The sequence below is a fragment of the Gossypium arboreum genome, chromosome 2, assembly GCF_025698485.1.
Source record: "Gossypium arboreum isolate Shixiya-1 chromosome 2, ASM2569848v2, whole genome shotgun sequence".
In the NCBI taxonomy this organism is placed as follows: domain Eukaryota; kingdom Viridiplantae; phylum Streptophyta; class Magnoliopsida; order Malvales; family Malvaceae; genus Gossypium; species Gossypium arboreum.
Genome location: NC_069071.1, coordinates 57,125,282 through 57,145,423, shown reverse-complemented (window position 1 = coordinate 57,145,423; position 20,142 = coordinate 57,125,282). Strand labels below are relative to the sequence as shown.

Below are 20,142 nucleotides of genomic sequence, written 5' to 3'. Positions count from 1 at the left end.
TTCGGTTAATTTTTGATATTTATTTTAACAAAAAAAATATAAATTTCGATTAATTCGATTAATCGACTGAATTAACTAAAAAAATTTAGTTCAATTAATTTCTTTTAAAAAAATTTAATTTAATTAACGATTAAAAATTTAAAAAAATTAATTAATTTAATTAATACTAATTCAAGTCGGTTAACCTGTTAAAAAAAACCCTAGTGTACCACCATGATATTTGTTGATTTGTAACTAAAAAGAAAAAGCAATAAAATGTTTTTTTCCCCTTGAATATATAAAATATAAACTAAAAAATGGTTTAGAGCTTTTTTTTCCCAATTTTCTTGGCGGTTTTTTTTTCAGCCCTACCAAATATTTTTCCCCAATTTCAAAAGTTGCAAACATACTAACTGTTCCACCATTCCCACTGTCCCTAATTCCATCTCTCTTCAAGTTCAACCCTCGCCAGTTATCATTGACAAAATTTCAGGGATAAAGGTTGAGGAATCAAGTGGAGATGATGATGATGACGAAGGCGAAGGCGTTCATGGGATCGAACGTCTTCATGTCGCGAAACCTCGTCCCTCCTGAAGTATTCGACAAGCTTCACGGCGTTCTCAAGGATAACGGTGCCCAAGTCTTGCTCTGTTGCGACCCTTCTCGCAATGGCCCCGATGATTTCCACGTTATCTCTTCCTTCGATCACGTACTCCCCCCTTTTTCCCTCCATTTTTGTTGCATTTTACGATATGTTTGGCATCTTTCTTAAATGTCTTCTTTTTATTTAGTTATTTTACTTTTTTTTTTCAGGAGAAATTTGAGGATCTTAGAGCTAAAGGCTGTAAATTGATAGGTAGTGTTCTCCAGTTGTAGAATTCTTCTTAAATTTACAATGCTGGTAATTTATGGGATTTTTTATTTATTATTTTTTTTTTTGGGTCATAGGTCCTCAATGTGTGATTTCTTGTGCAAATGAAAATAGAGCTCTACCTAAACAAGGATTTAGTTGCTGTCTTGCAATGGACGGTCTCAAAGTGCTGGCATCCGGTTTCGACATGGATGAGAAGGTATTGCGATTAAGGTTCATGCAAATGCGTTCATTTTTATCTACTCGGGTAACTTATATGAACCCCGAGTTTCTATTGTTTCTTCTGATGATTTTTGCTCGTAGGTTAAGATTGAAAAATTAGTTATAGCCATGGGGGGAGTTTTGCATACTAAAGCATCTCTAGATGTTAGCTTCGTCATTGTAAAGAACGTCTTGGCTGCAAAGTATAAGGTACGTATGATTCTTGTAAAATGATTCTCTCTCTCTCACCTGCCTGAATTTGTTGTGTTTAAGTGCGCAAATATTGTTTAATTGGTGTTTTTATGAACTCATCATTGTTAGGACTTCTATATTCTTAAAAGATAGCTGGTTTTATGAACTTAGAATACATCATAGTGAATTCAGAAAAAAATAATATTATTAAAGGTCTTTTCCCACTTGAGTTAGGTGAGAAGGTGTAAGAAACTGCTATTTGATCCCTGTTCTCGCATATTTGGAGATCGTCATGCATGTGGGAGGAAAAACTTGAAAACAATCCTGATAGTCCTTGCAGGAAATGAATGTTCCCATTGTGGAATATTTAGTAATAAATTTTTGAATTTTGTGCACATCTGGCTTTGAGTTGGAATTTCTATTAACCCTTTTTATTGGACTGTGAAATTGAGAATAATTGTCTTTGGAGTTTCTTGGAGAAGGTATTATCAGAAAGAAGCTAATGGTTGCACATCACTTTATTATATACTATCACTGATTCTTATAATTATTTTCTGTCTGTGCAGTGGGCTTTAAATGTTCTGAAGAAACCTATCGTTACTATTCAATGGTTGTATCAGTGTTGGAGCGAGCACCGTGTTGTTCCTCAGGAGTCATACAGGGTTCTTCCTTTTACTGGATTGACAATATCTGTTACCGGAATTCGTGCAGGTTTATTATGTCAACCATATTGGGCCTGCTTGTGACAGACTACTTAATCATTGAATTCTAATTTTCTCTTCCTCTCAGATGAGCGAAAGGAGATTGAAAAGCTTATCATACAAAATGGTGGAAAATATTCTGCTGAACTCACCAAGAAGTGCACACATTTGATTTGTGATATATCCGTTACATTGTTCCTTAAGATCTAAGAATTGTTGTTATTAGTTGCGTATTCTTAGGTTCTACACTTTCACTCCACAAGCAACATACCTCTAATTTATGATCACTGTTACATCTACTTATTTAAACTTCAGTTGTCTATTCATTTCTGTTCAAGGAATGTTATTCAGTTCTTGAGCCATTTGCAAATTTTCTTACATCTTTTTGATGTTTATGCATTGCACCTCAATAAATGTTTTACTTCCATCCTTTCCCCTCCTCAGAATAACCATCCATGGCCTATTCTGAGTATTCATTTGTGATCTTGACTTTCCATAAGTTCCTGAAGGTGACAAGTATAAAGTTGCCCGAAGATGGGGTCACGTTCATATCATTGTTCGGAAATGGTTTGATCAATGTATTGCCAGAAGAGGTAATGCTTTGTTGTTAGTAATGTCTAGTATTCCTGAGTTATGATATCTGGAGTATTTGTACTACCATGTATTATCAATGACTTCAAATTGTATCTGACCATGAATAATCCTTTGTCCCTGGTGGAATAGCATGCCTTAACGAGGAGTCCTATCCTGTCCAGGGTGGCAGTGCATCTTCAAAGAAAAGTGTGAGTGGTTCCTTGTCAGCACAGCATAGTCAAGACAAGTTTAGGGCAAGTTCAGTGTCTGCAACCTCCTTGGTGGTTCCTGAATTTAATACGTCCACAGTGCCTTCTACCGGATTGGGAGATCCAGATCTTGAAGCTGCTCATTCTCAGAATACACCTTCTGTGGTATCAGATGCTCAGGCCATTTTTGAAGAGGATGGTGGTGAAGCTCCAAAATTGCGGCCCTCTACTGAAACAAAGCTTGATGGTTGTGTTGCCAATGATTCTCAATCTGAAGATAATGATCTATACTTGTCAGATTGTAAAATTTCACTTGTAGGCTTTGAAGCTTCTGAAATGCGTAAGCTGGTTACCATGGTGCGTAGAGGTGGTGCATCCCGGTATATGTCATGTAATGAAAAATTGACGCACATAGTTGTTGGGGCTCCATCTGAATTGTAAGTATTTCTTCTTTTTGTGCAAACAATGTTGTGAGTTTTTTTTTTTTTCCCCATGAATTTCTTCCTTTTAGTTCTTTCCAAATTGTGCTTTGCAAGCCATGCGTTTTCATCTTCTGGCCTCAATGTACTGATACATTTGTTACATTGACTGTTTCCCCCTGTTTTCATAAAGCTTTCTCTTTCGTATGTTTGTCCTTTTGTCTAGGGAAAAGAAAGAGGTAAGAAGCATTGCTGCTTCAGGTGTTATCCATGTGGTAAAGACCAGCTGGCTTGAGGACTGTGATCGTCAAAAGAAAGAAATCCCTGTTCATCAGAGGCATGTTGCATATGACTTACTTCTTCCTAAAGGTTGCCAATTATTCTCTGAAATCAATCAGTCTTCATCTTGAATTCATGTTCATGCTGGATGTATTTTGTTTTTGACATTCTCTTACAATAATAAGATAGAGATCTTGTTCTGGAATTAACAGATATCGTCAGTAAGTTCTTTATAGCTTCTGTTATGAATTATTTTTCATGCGTTTAACTGATCATCATGCTTGGACAGATTCTGCACACTCTGTCACAGGAGCAGTGACGGGAATTATCAATTCAAATCAAAGTAAATCCTCAGTTCCTACAAACTCTGGAACTGGAATGCCTTCATCATTTGGGAAAAGTCTAGATGATAAACCTAAAATCAACATGAATGAGGGAAGCTGTTTGAAAGATACTGTAGGATCATCCAAGCAAGGTCTACTTCCTACAATAAATAGTACAAGTAATTTTTGGCAGAAGCAGCAATGTGACTCTGTAGTCCAAAATCCTAAGAATGGGATTTCATCAACTGTATTTAAGGGGAAAACATTTTGTTTTTCAGTTTCCTTTCCTGAAGATAGGGTAAGAATCTTCCTCTATGAATATTTTGACCCAGCATGAGTATTTGGTTATGAATTTTTGAGATGATTCAACTTGAAAACGTTGATATGGACATGTGACTTTCAAGAAGAAATATACTCAAGTAAACTTGGCAAAAATTTTACTAGTACTACACTCACATAAGTATGCAACAGTATGCTTGAAAGTTGCCAAAAGAATTTATGCTTGCTAAAATAACCACCTGAATGCATCCTCCTTGTTGAGATTTTTTTTGGCCCAGCAACTGACTCACCCAACTGAAGAAGGGAATTGCCTTGTTTTCCCTGTAACTAAAATTTTAGACTGAAGAAGGGCTCTGGAGGAACAAAGAGCAATTTATTTGCCATTGGTCAATTTGGGATGCCCTAATCTTGTAACTAAAGCCCCTGCCTCAAAGTAAGAGGCACCTGCCCATATCAATGATTTGATAACTATTTAAAACCCGTGTTGTTGCTGTCTAACATCTCAGATATTTAACTGCTTTTGAACTGTTTTAGCATGTCGTATTTATTTGTATCAGATATATTTCTTACATTGGCTCTATGTATTGCTATCTATCTTAGTTCCGATGGTGACTGTTTCTAGTGCTATTTCCTCCTTAATATTCTTTTAATTTCTTCTGCCAGAGAGCTGAAATTGTCGAATGGGTGGATCAAGGTGGTGGACAGGTTGTTGAGGATCAAGTGAAAAGGAATGTGAATTTTATTATTGAGTGTCATGGTGTGATACCCAGTTGTATTACTGATTCCCAGATTACTTATGTTTCTACTCACTGGGTCAGGTCTTGTTTAGAGGTATACATAAAACTTCCTCTTTGGTCATGATGTACCTTTTTCTGGTTACATATAGTGCATCGTACATTATGTGTACTTGTCTAATACTGTTGCTACAGCTACCACTGCTGCTTCCTTTGGTTTCTTCTTTACTCTATACCATCATGCATTGATATTTCTTTTAACTGAAAGTAGTAATTGGGTCTGAATAATATCTGGTTGGATTATATGTGTTTTCATAATCTTGTCAATGCTGATGGAGAACTGGTATTCTAGGATGGATGCTTGCTGGATGTTGGAAGTCATATTCTCTATTCGCCACTTCCCTGTCAAATTCCATTTCCTGGGTTCAAAAACTTCCGCTTTTGTGTTTCACAATATGAAGAGAAGGATAGATTGCTATTAAGAAATCTATGTTTTATTCTTGGAGCTAAGTTTGTGGAAAAACTTACAAAAAAGGTGACGCATTTGTTGTGCAAGTTTACTAGTGGACCGAAATATGAGGCTGCTTGTAAATGGGGAATACGGTCAGTTACATCAGAGTGGATATATGAATGTGTAAGGCAGGTATGGTTCTGATTCTCTCTCTCTCTCTCTCTCTCTGCGCTCATCTGTGCAGTTATGCATTTCCAATCATGTCTGCCCTGAAATTTTGTTGTTTTTCCTTAGAAATGATAAGATCAACAAAATTCATGTGTTCAATTTAAATCTCGTAGAATAAAGTAATATCTCTGGATCCATTTTGCCCTAAAGAAGTTACTGCTCAAGACCAAGAAGCAGGATTATGCACTGTGAGCCAGTTTCCGACTCAAGCTGCTCAAATGATGTCTGTAGATGTTCCCTCTCAGTTTACAAGTCAACCTCAGGGTCTGAGAACACAAGATCTTGGTGTTAAAATGGGAAGCATTCCTGGTGATAGAAATAATGGCTCTAGAGATGAGGCCGAACAATCAAATGATCATTTTAAAAGGGCAAGGCACTTAGAAGATGATGACCAGAATAATCTGCTTGCTTCTCGAGTGCATTTATGCGAGCCTTTTCTGCATGAAAATTCTACTGGAAACAACAAATTAAAAAATGCAGGTGAAGCTGCTCAAGTTTTGCCTGACGTAGATACTGTTATAGACTTACTGGAGCAAACTAGTAAGGTGAATATTGTTGTTCCTCTAACTGTATCACCTAATTGTTTTATTGTTCAAGATTGCTGGTTGGCTGACTCAATTATCTATGCTTCTTTTCAAGATTCATGATCAGAAGTCACCAGAGAGGAATGGGTGTGACAGAAGTGTATCCTTGTATTTGTTGAGTTTTCGATGTCTAGATGTTTACTCTCTATCTCTTATATAAGTTTCTTTATGTTATCAATCCTTGATGTGGAACAGATATTTTTATCTGATTGTACGGGCCTTCGTCAAGATCATACGGATTCTCATTCCGTTATTGGGTTATCTCGACACTGGTTAAACCGGTACCTTGTTATATGGTTACCAAATAATTGCTCTCCCTTTTAACATTTTAATATTGCCTCTTAGTTGAACCAAAAAAAGAAAATTATTAATGTCTGAACTTTAGTTGACTGCCTTGCATTTGCCAGAAAGCTTAATTAAGAAAGAACCTACTGAATTTTGGGACAATTGCAAGGCCAGTGGGGAATTATATTTCATTATAGCAAGCAAAAATCATTTCATTCTCATCTCCAATTGACATAATTTTTTTTTCTTTACAGGAATGTGAGAAAAGATGAAATCAGCAGTCATTCCCGAGATGTGAATGTGGGAAGCCTATATGGTGGTTTCAGTGAAACGCAAACAGAGTCTCAGGTTTCAGATCTTACTTGTCTAAGAAGTTCCATTTCCATCCTATGTTATCAGACTCGATAGAGAAAAATGAAAAGTGGGAGCAACATATGCTTGAACAGTTTAATGAATTTTAAATCTGTGAATCACCTATGATTAGTAATCCCAACTTTCAGGCTGAAGCCTCTTCATCTATCAATTATTTGGAAAATGCAGGTTGTGGGTTACGAAGAAGATTTGTCAGGCAGGCAAATGCTTATAGACCGAGTTCGGACCCGAAGTAGCATGACTTGAAAGCACTCAGGCCCGCCCTTGCCTACCAGATGCAACTTGATGGTTTAAACTCAGCCACTCAGGTATACTGCTTTCAGGCCATACTATGCATCAATCAAGTTATGAAGCCATCAGCTTATATACATAAATACATGCATATATATGCGTGTGTGTGTTATGTATGTATGTTCTGAAGGGGGAGATAATGTTATGGAAATTGTAACACTTATACATGCTTGTAATTTGAGCCTGTAAATCAATTTTCGCTGTGGATAAACATTGTGCTAATTTTGTGTATTCTATATTGTTTTTTTTTTTTTGAATTTTTTTCAACTATGTTAACTTTATGATTTGATGCTCTGATGGAAACTTCAACATGACCGAGTATTAAGACCTGTTGATTCGTGTATCCATGTGCTTGTGTATTTTTTTCATGTCAGAATTGTATTTAAGATATTTTATATTTATATAAATCAAATTTATAATTAGTGTAAAATGCAAAGCTGTTTCAAAATGATGCTTTCAAAACGGGTAATTTTAAGATTTTGGGCATTTTCAAAATGTTAGCATGTTAAAATACATTAGTGTAAAATGTTAGTATTTATGATTATTTTGTTTTGATAAATAATATTTGAAGAAGATTTAGGCTACTGGATTCCTAAATTAAAAAAATATATTACAAAAGGATAAAGATAATTTAATATATAAAAAGTATGCAATCATTATATTGATTAAAATATATAATTATTTTAATAATATAAAATAGTAAATATATATAAGAATGAAATAAACATTGCCTTTTAAAGTTCAGAATTTTTATTTTGTTTTGTTTTATGGTGGAACTATATTAATTAAAAGGAAAGCATTTTGAAAATTTTGGTGGAATTTGAGTTATTAAAAAATATTTTGAAATTCTTTATATTTTTAGAATTTTAAAATTTTGATAAAAATAAAATCTTTCATTCCAACAGACTCCACAAGTTTAAGTTGGTTTTTTTTTTTTTTTTATCAATACATTCAATGGGAAAAATAATCTAAATACTCAATCGAAAGATGAAACAAAATCTTATGAGGTAAATGACAGTTTTGACACATATAATACTATTTAAATTAAATTACTAGATTATTTTTCTGATTAGGTTAGCATCATAAATTAACTTAATAATAAAATTACTAAAATAACCTCAGATATAAGTTAATTATTACAATGACATTATTATATTTTTCTTATTTAAAAAATCAATTCATAAATTGTAAATGTTACCAACAACCAAAATTTTATTTTATATTTTTATCCACGTTGTACATTTATTATAATGATATCTTTATCTAAACTTTATTTATTTATTTTAATTTTGTATATTATTATTAGTTTCAAAAGATTTATTATTTTAAACACATAACTTTAAAATTCTTTTATTTTATTTTGTTTAGGAATAATCATAATTAAATGTTATAAAATAAAATAAATGTAGAGACATCACATCAAGAAATTCAAGACCCCAAAAAAAAAAATAAAAAAGAAAAGAAAAGAAAGCAGCAGAAGCAGAAGAGGAGCCAATAAAATCACTCCAAAATCTCAACATTTTGGGCTTCTCTTCCTTTATTATCCACACAACAATTAAATTATTTCTCATTATCCACATTATTTTTTTTACCAATAAAATACTTTTCAACTTTAAATATAAAAGAAAACAGAAACAAATAGTGAAACTAAACTTCCCTATGGTGGAATGTCTCTCTGCGTGCCACGTGGCGATCGTCGGCATGAGTAGGTTGTCTCCGGTGGCCGGATATTTCTCGCCCTTCAAAATCGATGGCAAAAGCAGCAAGGCTTTTGGGTTTGGGTTGAAGCGTAAAGTGGTGGTAAGGAAAAGGGTGAAGCTTGTAGTGAAGGCGGAGCTATCCAAGTCTTTCTCTCTCAATCTGGGTTTAGATTCTCAGGTTTATTTTCATTCACTTTGTTCTCTTTCACTTGGCCTTTATATCTTTTTTTTCTTTTTTCTTTTCAAATTATTTCAGTTTCAAGTTCACTGTGTTATTTAAACAATTACTGTTCGACGAAATGACCAGCATAGGGTGTTGGTTTGATGTTGTCGAATTTCTTTGTAATACTATTGTTTCTGCTGATATGATTCTGGGGTGTTTTGATCAACACATTGGAATTATACGTTGATAATGTTTTAGGCATCCTTAGGGACTATACTCATCTCAAACTTCAGTACCTTTCTGCCTATTTTGTATTTTTTTTAAATATGTTTTGAACGTACATAAGTCAAGTTGCTACATTTTTCATGATGCTTTTTTGGCCTTGCTCCTTTAATGTTTACTTCTTAAAGAGAGAGATTAAATTTCTTGCATTATCTGACACTGCTTTATTTGGATTAGAAGATCGCGCAGTCACACGATGTGTCACAGTTACGCTGGATTGGTCCAGTTCCTGGGGATATTGCAGAAGTTGAGGCTTATTGTAGAATTTTTAGAGCGGCCGAAAGGCTACATGCTGCTTTGATGGACACTTTATGCAATCCATTGACTGGAGAATGTAGTGTTTCATATGATTTCACACCAGAGGAAAAACCATTAGTAGAGGATAAGATTGTGTCTGTGCTAGGGTGCTTGCTATCTCTTTTGAATAAAGGAAGAGAAGATGTTCTTTCTGGAAGAGTCTCAATTATGAACACTTTTCGTGCAGCAGATGCAAGTGTGATGGAGGAGGATAAGCTTCCACCACTTGCTCTTTTCAGGAGTGAGATGAAGAGGTGTTGTGAGAGCTTACATGTTGCTCTTGAGAATTATTTGACACCTGACGATTCTCGAAGCCTGCATGTCTGGAGGAGGTTGCAAAGGTTGAAAAATGCTTGTTATGATTTAGGTTTTCCTCGCAAGGATGACCATCCATGCCATACATTGTTTGCGAATTGGCAGTCTGTTTGTTTGTCCACCTCCAAAGAAGAGATAGAGTCTAAAGATTGTCAGATAGCCTTTTGGATGGGTGGTCAAGTGACAGAGGAAGGTCTGACATGGTTGGTTGACAGAGGATTTAAAACCATTGTTGATCTAAGAGCTGAGACTATTAAGGATAACTTTTATCAAGCTGCCATGAATGATGCTATTTCATCTGGGAAAGTTGAATTTATAAGATTTCCAGTGGAGGTTGGAACTGCACCTTCAATGCAACAGGTTGAAAAGTTTGCATCTTTAGTTTCAGATTGTAACAAAAGGCCCATCTATCTCCATAGTAAGGAAGGAGTATGGAGAACTTCTGCAATGGTCTCTAGATGGCGGCAGTACATGACTCGCTTTGCATCTCAGTTAGCAAGTGATAGATTATCTCAAGATGCAAATGGATCAGGAGATCATCAGGCAACTTCTAGTACTGAAGAAAAGCTCAAGTTACAAGAGACAAATGAGTTATTGCAAGAGACTTCGAATGTGATACATAGTTCGAATGGCGCACATCAGAAAGAAGCCTCCTCAGATGATAAAGAAGATCACAAAATTTGTGGAACTGGCATTGACCTTGTTTCCAGCCAAGTTGTGACTCCTGGGGAAGCAGTCGATGCAGAAGGAGCAGTAATTAACATCTACGAGACTGCAGATCCTCTAAACGCTCAGATTCCTCCTTGCAATGTTTTCTCCAGAAAAGAGATGTCTTGGTTTCTGAGGAGTAAAAAGATCTCTCCTGCATCATATTTAAATCATCAGCTCAAAAGATTGGAACCTGTTCCAAGAGAGACTTCTATTACAGAAACACGGGGAAATGAGGTTGTTCGTGCTAACACTGAATCATCGTTTGGAGGGACAAGAAATTCTGATGGAATATTCAGTAATAAAAGTCCATCTAAAGAGCATAAGATCACTGCTGCTGGCAGTGGGAAGTACATGAATGGTTCTAGTTATGCTTCCAGTAGCCCAAATATGAATGGATCTCTTCAAGGACATTCCATGACTGAAACCAAAGTTGCTACTTTAGATGGAAATTTCAGTAAACGCACTTCTACCTTGTCTAGCAAGAGTGAGAATAGCAATTGTAAGGCCTCCTCATATTCAAGTGATGACGAATTGGGGTCAATGGAGGGAAATATGTGTGCTTCTGCTACTGGTGTCGTAAGAGTGCAGTCAAGGAAGAAAGCAGAGATGTTTTTAGTGCGGACGGATGGGTTCTCTTGTACCAGGGAGAAGGTGACTGAATCCTCATTGGCATTCACTCATCCTAGCACCCAGCAACAGATGCTTATGTGGAAGTCTACACCAAAGACTGTGTTACTGTTAAAGAAGCTGGGGCCTGAACTAATGGAAGAAGCCAAAGAGGTAGTATTTGAAGATATTATTTGTTAAATTGTTTGTTAATGCCAATAATTGCTTCCCTGCACTTTGATAACTTACCAGAATGTTCCTATTCCAATAAGTTTTCATTTCAGTCTGTGTATATGGTTGTATAATCTGAAATTGAATCACACTGAGATCATCAGTTATGGTTTATGTGCATTTTGATGATGCAGAGTATAGACATATATAGCCCTCAAGTGTACATGCTTGAAATGTTTCACTTATTAGGGTCTTATTTGATTTGGTTCAATTTTAAGTCCTGCTGTTGTTGTTGCTGCATTGATTACTCAATTATCAGGAACTTCTTAAACGATTTCAGTATTTAGTGCTTGAATTAGTAAGGAGAGGTGGTATGGGTGGGGGAGGGACAGAGCTGGTGATTTGAACTTGTGACTTGTTGAAGGTAAAGTGGGGATAACATCTGGTAGGAAGCCAGTCTAAAGCACAATGAAGAAACATCCTCCAAGTTTAACTTGCAATGATAGTTTCTTGAACTGCCAGCTGGAAATGCATCTCTTTTTTATCTGCATTTGATAGCATATAAAGTCGCTTGTTTGATCTTAGCAGTTGTAAATATATATATTTTGTGTGATGTGCAGGTTTCTTCTTTCTTGCATTATCAAGAGAACATGAATGTCCTTGTTGAACCTGATGTCCATGACATATTTGCTAGAATCCCTGGGTTTGGATTTGTTCAAACCTTTTATAGTCAAGATACGAGGTACTTTATGATTTTTTTTTTCCCACGGAGTTGATAATAAACCTGATTCGAATCCTACTTGTTTTATGCTCTTATGAAGTGATCTGCATGAGAGGGTTGATTTCGTGGCGTGCTTGGGTGGAGATGGGGTTATATTGCATGCATCAAATTTATTTAGAGGTGCTGTGCCACCTGTTGTATCATTTAATCTTGGATCTCTTGGATTTCTCACTTCCCACACGGTAAGTAACTCAGTATGTGATCTTTGTTTTGGATATTGGATGTCCTTACAATTTCCAATTTGTTTAATTTTTTTCCACCTTTTTTGATTGATATAGTTTGAAGACTACAGGGAAGACTTGAAACAGGTCATCCATGGTAACAATACAGCAGATGGTGTTTATATAACTCTTAGAATGCGCCTACGGTGTGAGATTTTTCGAAATGGTAAAGCAGTTCCAGGAAAAGTATTTGATGTCCTAAATGAGGTTGTTGTTGACCGTGGTTCTAATCCATACCTTTCTAAGGTTGAATGTTATGAGCATGACCGACTTATAACAAAGGTTAGTTAATTATTTTCTATGAAAAGAAAGGAAAAAAAAATTTTAGCCTCCATTGTCAGATACAAGCGAGTTCTAGCTGTCACACTTGTTACCGACAAAGTCTTAGTTTATTCTAGGTTGTGACTGTTAAAATATCTTCTCTCATATAGCTCTAGAGGTGTTCAAATCTTTTGTTGCTTTCCCATGCTTTTATTTAACTTAAAATATGCCTTTAGGTACAAGGCGATGGAGTCATAGTAGCTACACCTACTGGAAGTACTGCTTACTCTACAGCTGCTGGAGGTTCCATGGTGGGTTGTCCTTTCAAGTTTTCAGAGATACATATGAGATTTATTCTATATAGACCATTTTGAATCATGGTTATTTTGCAAGTAACAACATACCATTGCTAATGCAGGTTCATCCGAATGTTCCTTGCATGCTTTTTACGCCTATCTGCCCTCATTCCCTCTCATTTAGACCAGTCATACTTCCAGATTCTGCAAAGCTTGAGTTGAAGGTAAAATTATTCATATATGACCATTCATAGTTCATTGTAGCAGAACTTTTCTCCATCTAATAAGAATCTGGTGGAATTCTTCTTTAAACTAGGATACCGTTTTTTTTCTTTAATTGGTCAAACGAGGTTAACAGTCTACTTCTTCGATGGACATGTTATTTCTCATGTTATATATTAGAAAAAAATCATTACCAATTTTGTTGTGCAATATGGTTCATTGCTCATCTAAAGATGTCGACGGGGAAGGAATAAATTTATGTTCTTTGATATGCTAATCTTAGTTTTTCAGGTTTAAAGTTTAGGGTTTAGGTTTGCGGTTGTATTTCTGAAATTGCTTCCCATCTTGGCATAAAATTTGTAGCTTGGTGGAGAGTTGTGGGTTTCTTTTGCACAAGCTGAGGTCACTTGTTACTAAACCAAGCATAAAAAAATTGTAACGAATACGTTTTTTCGACATGACATCACTGTATTGGAATCTGAAGGAATCTTCTTATCTACGTGACCTTTTTTTATGTACATTACATAAAGCATTGGAACATTGCTGTTGTTGGTTTCACAGATCCCTGATGACGCTCGAAGTAACGCATGGGTTTCTTTCGATGGGAAGAGAAGGCAACAACTCTCTCGAGGGCACTCTGTCAGAATATCTATGAGCCAGCACCCCCTTCCAACTGTCAATAAATCTGACCAAACAGGTGATTGGTTCCACAGCTTGATTCGCTGCCTTAACTGGAATGAGAGATTGGATCAAAAAGCCCTCTAAGGCCCCCACAGCTTCATTCTCAAGGTAGGTTGAACCTTCATGTAAATTGATGTATAGATATAAAATTATAACTTGGAAAGAGAAAAAAAGAAAAAGAAAAAAAGAGTTTAATATACAAAGAGTGAATGCTATTCATTACCAACATATGCTTCCCCACAAAAGTAGTGTTGGTCAATTTTTACCCTTAGATTGTACAAATAATGTCAGATAGGGTACTCACAACAGCTTTGAAATAATAATAAAGAAAGATCTCATAGTATTTTATTTTGTGAAAGAATCTAATCAGTTAGTGTTCTGTATCAAGGCTGTAAGTTATCCTCAGGGGTGAAACCAGAAATTTTTTTTATGGGGCCGAAATTAAATTGTAATTTTTATAATAGTAAAAATGTAATTTCATCATTTTGATAGTCTATATCTTTATAATTTTTAAAAGATTAAATCAAAATTTTATATTTTTAAAGGGGTCAAAGTGTAATTTTATCTTTACTAATTTAAAATTTTGAAAAATCTAAAGGACTTAAATGAGAAAATTTTCATTTTAGGGGCACAGTTTGGCCCCTGTCCTGTATTTCTCTGTTACTTTCTGGTAGTAGTATGTATAAAGTTATAGAGCAAGTTCCCTTGATGTTGAAAATAATCCCAAGGTCCACGCAGAGCTCCACTCTATGACATATGATATGACGACTTTGTTAGTGACTGAAATTGTTGCATGTTTGATAGGGCTTTCTATCTCTACTACTTATGAATGATAAAAACAAATAAAGGCACCTAAGTTTACAAGGACTATAGGCATATACTTGGATTTCATGTCATCTTGCTGCCTGATCAATATTCTGGCCAATGGACTGAAAAAAACAGTGAAAAGCATCCCCCATATATTTAATAATGTTTCGGTGTTTTTGTCTTCCATTTTTATAATGTAACCAGAAAATCTGAGATTAGATTGATAAAAGTTTTTGTTCCTTTTACAGAACATGCATTCCAGTTCTATATAAAAAAAATCAGAAAGATTTTTCTTTTTTTTCTATATTGTGTATGGAGATGCATGTGGAGCATGTTCTAGGGAGGCATCTGTTCTCACTGAAGTAATGTTAAATATTAAAATAAAGGGAAACATAAGAAAATCGGAATAAAAATGGACGACAAGCACTGCTGATATATAATATAAAAATATAATTTTAAGAAGTCAAAAGCTCATAGCTGTTTCTTAAAATAAAATAGAAAATTCATAATAAAATATATATGTGATTCAAATTTACACACCCAACTTTAGCAATTTGATCGAGCATCTCATCATGTTCATCAACACAAACTCCCAACCAAAAAAGGAAAAGAACAAAAACAAAAAAAAAACACAACAAACAAACAAACAAACAAACACCCTAGTAACATTGTATACTGACTTGAGCTCTTCATATCCTTCCCTGCAATTTTATTTTCCAGGAAAGAAAGGGCTCTACTCTTTCAATCAAAAACATCATTCATGGTTTTGAGCTTCTTCTTGGTATTACACTGCCTTTACAGCTTGGAACCTTGGTTCCTTGGGAAGGAACTTCTGCTGAACATAAACAGACATATAATCCCCAAAAACAAACTTGGGATAAGTTTGTTCCACTTGTTGGTTTGTTTTTTCCACCAGCTGTGGTGCAGGAGCAATGGTCGCTTTCAGACTTGGATTGTAAAATGAAGCAATGGATCTCCTGATCCCATGGACGGGGCTCAGGACTCGGTGCCAAGCACTCTTGTAGCGGCCATTGCTGAGGACCTCAATCTGATCACCTGTGTTGATGACAATGGTGTTAGGCAAGGGCTGGACATCAATCCATTCTCCATCTTTCAGGACTTGAAGTCCCCCCACCTTGTCGTCTTGGAAGAGTAAAATGACGCCACCAGCGTCTGTGTGGGCTCGAAGACCCTTCACCCTCTCAGGGTGAGGACATGGTGGGTAGTGGCTAACCTTGGTGCCAAAGAAGGCATTATCACCATCTCCATCATTGAGTGCCTTCCTTATGTATCCCTTCGGTAATCCCAAGTTTTCATCCATAACTTGCATCACCTTTTCTGCGAATTTCTTCAACTCAAACCTGTATTCCTTCATGGTTTCCCTGTCATAAACATCTAGTTAGACCATATACATACATATATATATTCAATCAAATTAATGAATATGAATTAGCTTACTGGAAGCTAGGTGTTTTGGATGGCCATTCATTATCATCCAAGATAGTGATAACATCTTCCCAATCCACATTCTCCAACTTTTCACTACTCTCATCCAACAAATCCACCTCCTTTGACTTGTTGAAATTCTCCTCCCTCTCTCCCTTATAAAACTCTGATGAGACCTTCTTCACCCTCTCCAGCAACTCCACTGGGATGCCATGGTTCACCAGCTGCACCACCAAATATATATATATATATAATTGCATCATTTTAAATCTTATTTCCTATAATACAGTTAGAGATATAAGGGTACCTGAAAAAAACCCCATTCTTGGCATGCATTTGCAATCTGAGCCATTGTTTTGGCCCTATCCTCACCATTGAGCTTAGAGAAATCAATCACTGGAATTGCCATTGAAGACTAAAACAAATACCAAAAGAAAAAAAAAAAAGAAGAAGAAGAAGGAAAGCTAATGAGTAGTAGTAGGGGAATGGCTAGCAAAGTTTGCAGTTAATTGTGGTTGAGAAAGGGAAGAGGATTGGCCCTATTTATAGCAAATCACAACCATGCTTTCCCGCCATTTTGGATTTGTCGACCTTTTTATTTTTTATTGTTTTTCTTTTTCCTGCTTCTCGAAGTAGCCGTAGGAGTGAGCCATGGGACGGTGAAACTATGGATAATTAATTTACGGGTAAACTAAACCCAAGTTATTAAACTATTAATAAGTTTATGTTTTGGTCACTCAATTTTAAAAAGTTATAAAATATCACTAAACTATTTAAAAGATTTCATTTAAATCATTGAATTGTTAAAATTACTATTATATGGACTTTTCTATTAACAACGCCTACACTAATCGAAAGCTCTACAATTCAATTTTTTTCATGAAACAATAACTTTGGACGTCACGAATCTACGAGCTAAAATCCAAAAAAATATTTTCTCCGATCTCCAGCATTGGTCATCAGCTCGACTTAGATTTAAAATATATTGTTTAATTGAGTTAAATGTCCAAAATGTAAATGTACTAATAAATTAGTGCCCTTAAATTAATTTAGTAAAAGCATGCTCAGATTACTTCAATTTGTATTACTTGTTGACGGTAAAAGAAATTTCTAATAATTTTATTATTACATTTGGATAATAAAAAGAAATGGATGATTGGGAGCATGAGTTTTGTTCAAATTTCATAACTTATAAACCATTTTTCTTTAGTGATCTCCATTAAACAAAGTTATCTCTCTTTTACTTATCAATTAAACTCTAATTGGTATGGCTGCCACGTACTAATCATCCTTCAGATTTCGAGACAAATGAGATGAGAGCTCTCATCTCTTTCAAATATTCAATTATTAGTCCCCAAATCATGTTCAATTAATTAAACCCCAAAGTGTTATTTTTACCAAATAAGCCTCCGATTTCCATAAATTAGAACCTATGGGCTATTACTTGGTTCATTCATCTGCCACATAATTGGAATCTGGCACCCAAATAATCCATGCCAAGTTTCATTCATCATTCATGTGCACTTTTTATTTTTTATTTTTTATTTATAACGAATAAGGTATAGGATTGTTTAAAAATATATATTTTTTGCTACTCCATAAGTGATTCAATTGGCATATACAATTTTATTAGTTTTGAGATTAGTCATATTGGTTTATTCGTGCAATTTCAATTTTTAAAAAAAATATTTATAAATTTTAAGAAAAATTCAAGTTACACTCCTGTTTGAATAAAAATATGCATCATATATTTAGAGATTATAATATAAAAAATGTTATAATTATTAGGATCCGATTAATATTATATTTTTCTTTTTGCAAAATATCCTTATAAATCAATTAAACTAAACTTGTCGACTAAATCATAGATAAAATGATAAAAAATTATGTTTAAATTTTAATTAATATCAATCTCGAGTTTAGTCTTAAAATAATCTAAATTTATATTTAGAGATGATTTTGTATTTGTTGCTTGCTTGTAAATTTTATTTTGGAAGGATGTTACTTGTAATTTAAATCATTGCCGACCCCCCAACATTAGGCATAGATGTTGAAGGGTGTAGCCCCCCAATCCATCACCGTCTCATCATCTCCCACACGTCAATTGCTGCTCTTCAACCAAATGCACTCTTATAAATGTACATGTTGTAGTACCCATAGTTTAAGGGTTAAGCAAAACAAACCCAATAAACACTTGTATTATATTAATCATCATTTTATTATTGCATTTGTCAACTTCTTTTTATCTTATTATATTCTAACTAGTTTCCCTTTTTCTTTTCCTGTATTTTTCTTATAGTTGTTATTGTTAATTGAGAAAAGTTTTGTTGCTGGTGTTGTTAAATTACTTGACGCCATTATGTATTATAGACTTTGAATTCAATTAGTACTTCTCTTATATTTTTAATCTTGAAGTAAATACATGATAAGATATATGTTTCCTTTAATTGAAATATTACTTTTTACTTTTATTAGATAGTTATAAACTAATTATAATTGGTAGTTTTTAACCATTTATATGACTTATTTGTGACGAAGAGAATGAAAACTTTTGCTTATTTTGAAGAGGTCTTTTTTTTTTACAAGAGTTTTTACTCATAGTTCTAATTGTATGTTTCAATTTGTACTAATTATTCTTTATTTTATATCTAACTATATTAGAACATATATGTTAAATTGTTATGTGTGGCATGAAACACTGTCATTTAGAACTTAAATGGGGTTACTGAAATGCTATCATAATGGGTTTATGAAAACATTGCCATTTTTTTTATATTGGTCGCTATTTGGTTATAACAAATTTCTAGTCAGTTAATAAAAGAGGAAATGGTTTGTTAATGATTATTATCCAAAATTTTTAAGAATTTCATTCATTCTTCTCTCAATCTGTCCTTCTTACTTCTTTTCCAGCTTTAGCTTGTAACAATTGGGTATCAGAGTCTTCAATTATTCTCTTATGGTTGGTGATGACGTTACTACTTGCAACCAAAAGGATGCCAGACAGCTGCACTAAGATGTGGCCAAGTTGTAGGTTGAGGTTTCCTAATAGGACAAGAAGTTGGATGCAAAACTTTAAAGATTTCATGAAGAGTTTCGTGCTAAGCTTAAAGCTAAGATGACATATCTTTTTGAGCGCTTCTTGGGCAAATTCGATGTTGCTACCAAGGTTCCACCAGTCTCCAAGGATAAGGTTAAGAGCATATTGGGCGCTCTTCCGGGGTTCCCTCCTAAGGAGACTATCGTTGATGCTCCTTTGGCTCTGATGGATGATGTTGGTTTGAGAGGGAGCAAAGGTGGTTCCATTTATGGCGGTAACCATGTGCACAAATTAAAGTGTCCTAAGTTTGATGGTTAGGATTTTCGTGGTTGGCAAGCTAAGATGAAATAATTTTTTAAGGGCAAGTTCATGCTTGATAATGTCAATGTGCACATAGTCATGCTTTAGTTGGAGGGAAAAACCTTGGATTGACATCATTTTTATGTTTAGTAGAAGAGAGGTCTACATTTGTTGGAATGGGATACTTATTGGTAGAGCATGCAAGAGAGGTTCACTCATATTCGTTTTTAGGAAACCTCATGGTCGAGTTGGTTGTTATAAGATAGTACAGTTCAATTGAGCAGTATCATGAGGAGTTTGTAAGTATTCTCAACCAATTGCAACTACCTAAATTGTATGCTCTTAGCATTTTTGTTAGCAAATTGAAATGTGAAATAGCTCAGTATGTTAAATTTTTTAGGCTAACTAATCTCATAAAAGGGTTTCATATGGCCACACATGTTAAGAATATTATGACTTCTGGTCTTAGGAAACCCTTTATGTCTTCCTATACTAAAATTAACACCTTAATGCTTGCTCTTAAGACCTCTTTACCAATGTTATACGTACCAATAAGATTGTTGGTAGTGCTTGGCCTATTTCAAGTTCAAATAAATCAACTCACAAATTTTCTTCTCCTACTAAAATTGAAGTTAGGAAAAGAAAATGCTTATGTTATTGGTGTGGTGCCAAATGCTTATGTTATTGGTGTGGTGCCAAATACTTATGTTATTGGTGTAGTGCCAAATTTGGTGAAATCTGCTTAAGATAAGGTGATGTGGATGAATTTCATGACTGTGAGGATCACCAAGAGTATGAGACACCTAGAGAGAAAACATCGATGCTTTTTCTTCATGCCATACGACAAGGCACGAGTGGTGAAACTATGATAATA

General features: G+C 34.8%; 3 protein-coding genes across 4 annotated transcripts; 2 read left to right on the top strand and 1 right to left on the bottom strand.

Moving 5' to 3' along the window:
- Positions 1-285: 285 nt before the first annotated feature.
- LOC108466968 (uncharacterized) lies at positions 286-7,318 on the top strand. Its single transcript, XM_017767374.2, has 17 exons — positions 286-688; positions 793-835; positions 928-1,049; positions 1,154-1,261; positions 1,810-1,954; positions 2,033-2,124; positions 2,444-2,537; positions 2,668-3,163; positions 3,372-3,514; positions 3,714-4,045; positions 4,690-4,857; positions 5,113-5,403; positions 5,553-5,984; positions 6,079-6,123; positions 6,219-6,304; positions 6,563-6,656; positions 6,849-7,318. Exons 1-17 carry the CDS (start codon positions 500-502, stop codon positions 6,924-6,926), a joined length of 2,958 nt encoding a protein of 985 aa, XP_017622863.1. The 5' UTR covers positions 286-499; the 3' UTR covers positions 6,927-7,318.
- A 1,139-nt stretch (positions 7,319-8,457) lies between these two features.
- On the top strand, positions 8,458-14,039 carry LOC108466967 (NAD kinase 2, chloroplastic-like). Of its 2 annotated transcripts, none has more exons than XM_017767371.2 (8): positions 8,458-8,849; positions 9,294-11,219; positions 11,837-11,958; positions 12,038-12,179; positions 12,276-12,500; positions 12,716-12,790; positions 12,898-12,999; positions 13,559-14,039. In XM_017767371.2, exons 1-8 carry the CDS (start codon positions 8,631-8,633, stop codon positions 13,760-13,762), a joined length of 3,015 nt encoding a protein of 1,004 aa, XP_017622860.1. In that variant the 5' UTR covers positions 8,458-8,630; the 3' UTR covers positions 13,763-14,039. The 2 variants fall into 2 exon arrangements, with proteins under 2 accessions (XP_017622860.1, XP_017622861.1); XM_017767372.2 differs by having other exon boundaries at positions 8,461-8,849; positions 9,297-11,219.
- Positions 13,640-16,477, bottom strand: LOC108466969 (1-aminocyclopropane-1-carboxylate oxidase 5). The gene is made up of 3 exons (XM_017767375.2): positions 16,239-16,477; positions 15,944-16,155; positions 13,640-15,867 (listed from the first exon to the last, which is right to left on the bottom strand). The coding sequence occupies exons 1-3, from the start codon at positions 16,338-16,340 to the stop codon at positions 15,270-15,272; spliced, it is 912 nt and encodes a 303-aa protein (XP_017622864.1). The 5' UTR covers positions 16,341-16,477; the 3' UTR covers positions 13,640-15,269.
- Positions 16,478-20,142: the final 3,665 nt, after the last annotated feature.

Excerpts from the sequence above, each read along its gene's own strand:
- LOC108466968 (XM_017767374.2), top strand. The coding sequence starts at position 500 with ATGATGATGATGACGAAGGCGAAGGCGTTCATGGGATCGAACGTCTTC. Across the intron at positions 4,858-5,112 it reads GGGTCAGGTCTTGTTTAGAG|GATGGATGCTTGCTGGATGT; the intron begins GTATACATAAAA and ends CTGGTATTCTAG. Across the intron at positions 5,985-6,078 it reads TACTGGAGCAAACTAGTAAG|ATTCATGATCAGAAGTCACC; the intron begins GTGAATATTGTT and ends CTTCTTTTCAAG.
- LOC108466967 (XM_017767371.2), top strand. The coding sequence starts at position 8,631 with ATGGTGGAATGTCTCTCTGCGTGCCACGTGGCGATCGTCGGCATGAGT. Across the intron at positions 12,501-12,715 it reads ATGACCGACTTATAACAAAG|GTACAAGGCGATGGAGTCAT; the intron begins GTTAGTTAATTA and ends ATATGCCTTTAG. Across the intron at positions 12,791-12,897 it reads CAGCTGCTGGAGGTTCCATG|GTTCATCCGAATGTTCCTTG; the intron begins GTGGGTTGTCCT and ends TTGCTAATGCAG.
- LOC108466969 (XM_017767375.2), bottom strand. The coding sequence starts at position 16,340 with ATGGCAATTCCAGTGATTGATTTCTCTAAGCTCAATGGTGAGGATAGG. Across the intron at positions 16,156-16,238 it reads AAGAATGGGGTTTTTTTCAG|CTGGTGAACCATGGCATCCC; the intron begins GTACCCTTATAT and ends TTGGTGGTGCAG. Across the intron at positions 15,868-15,943 it reads TCCAAAACACCTAGCTTCCA|GGAAACCATGAAGGAATACA; the intron begins GTAAGCTAATTC and ends TGTTTATGACAG.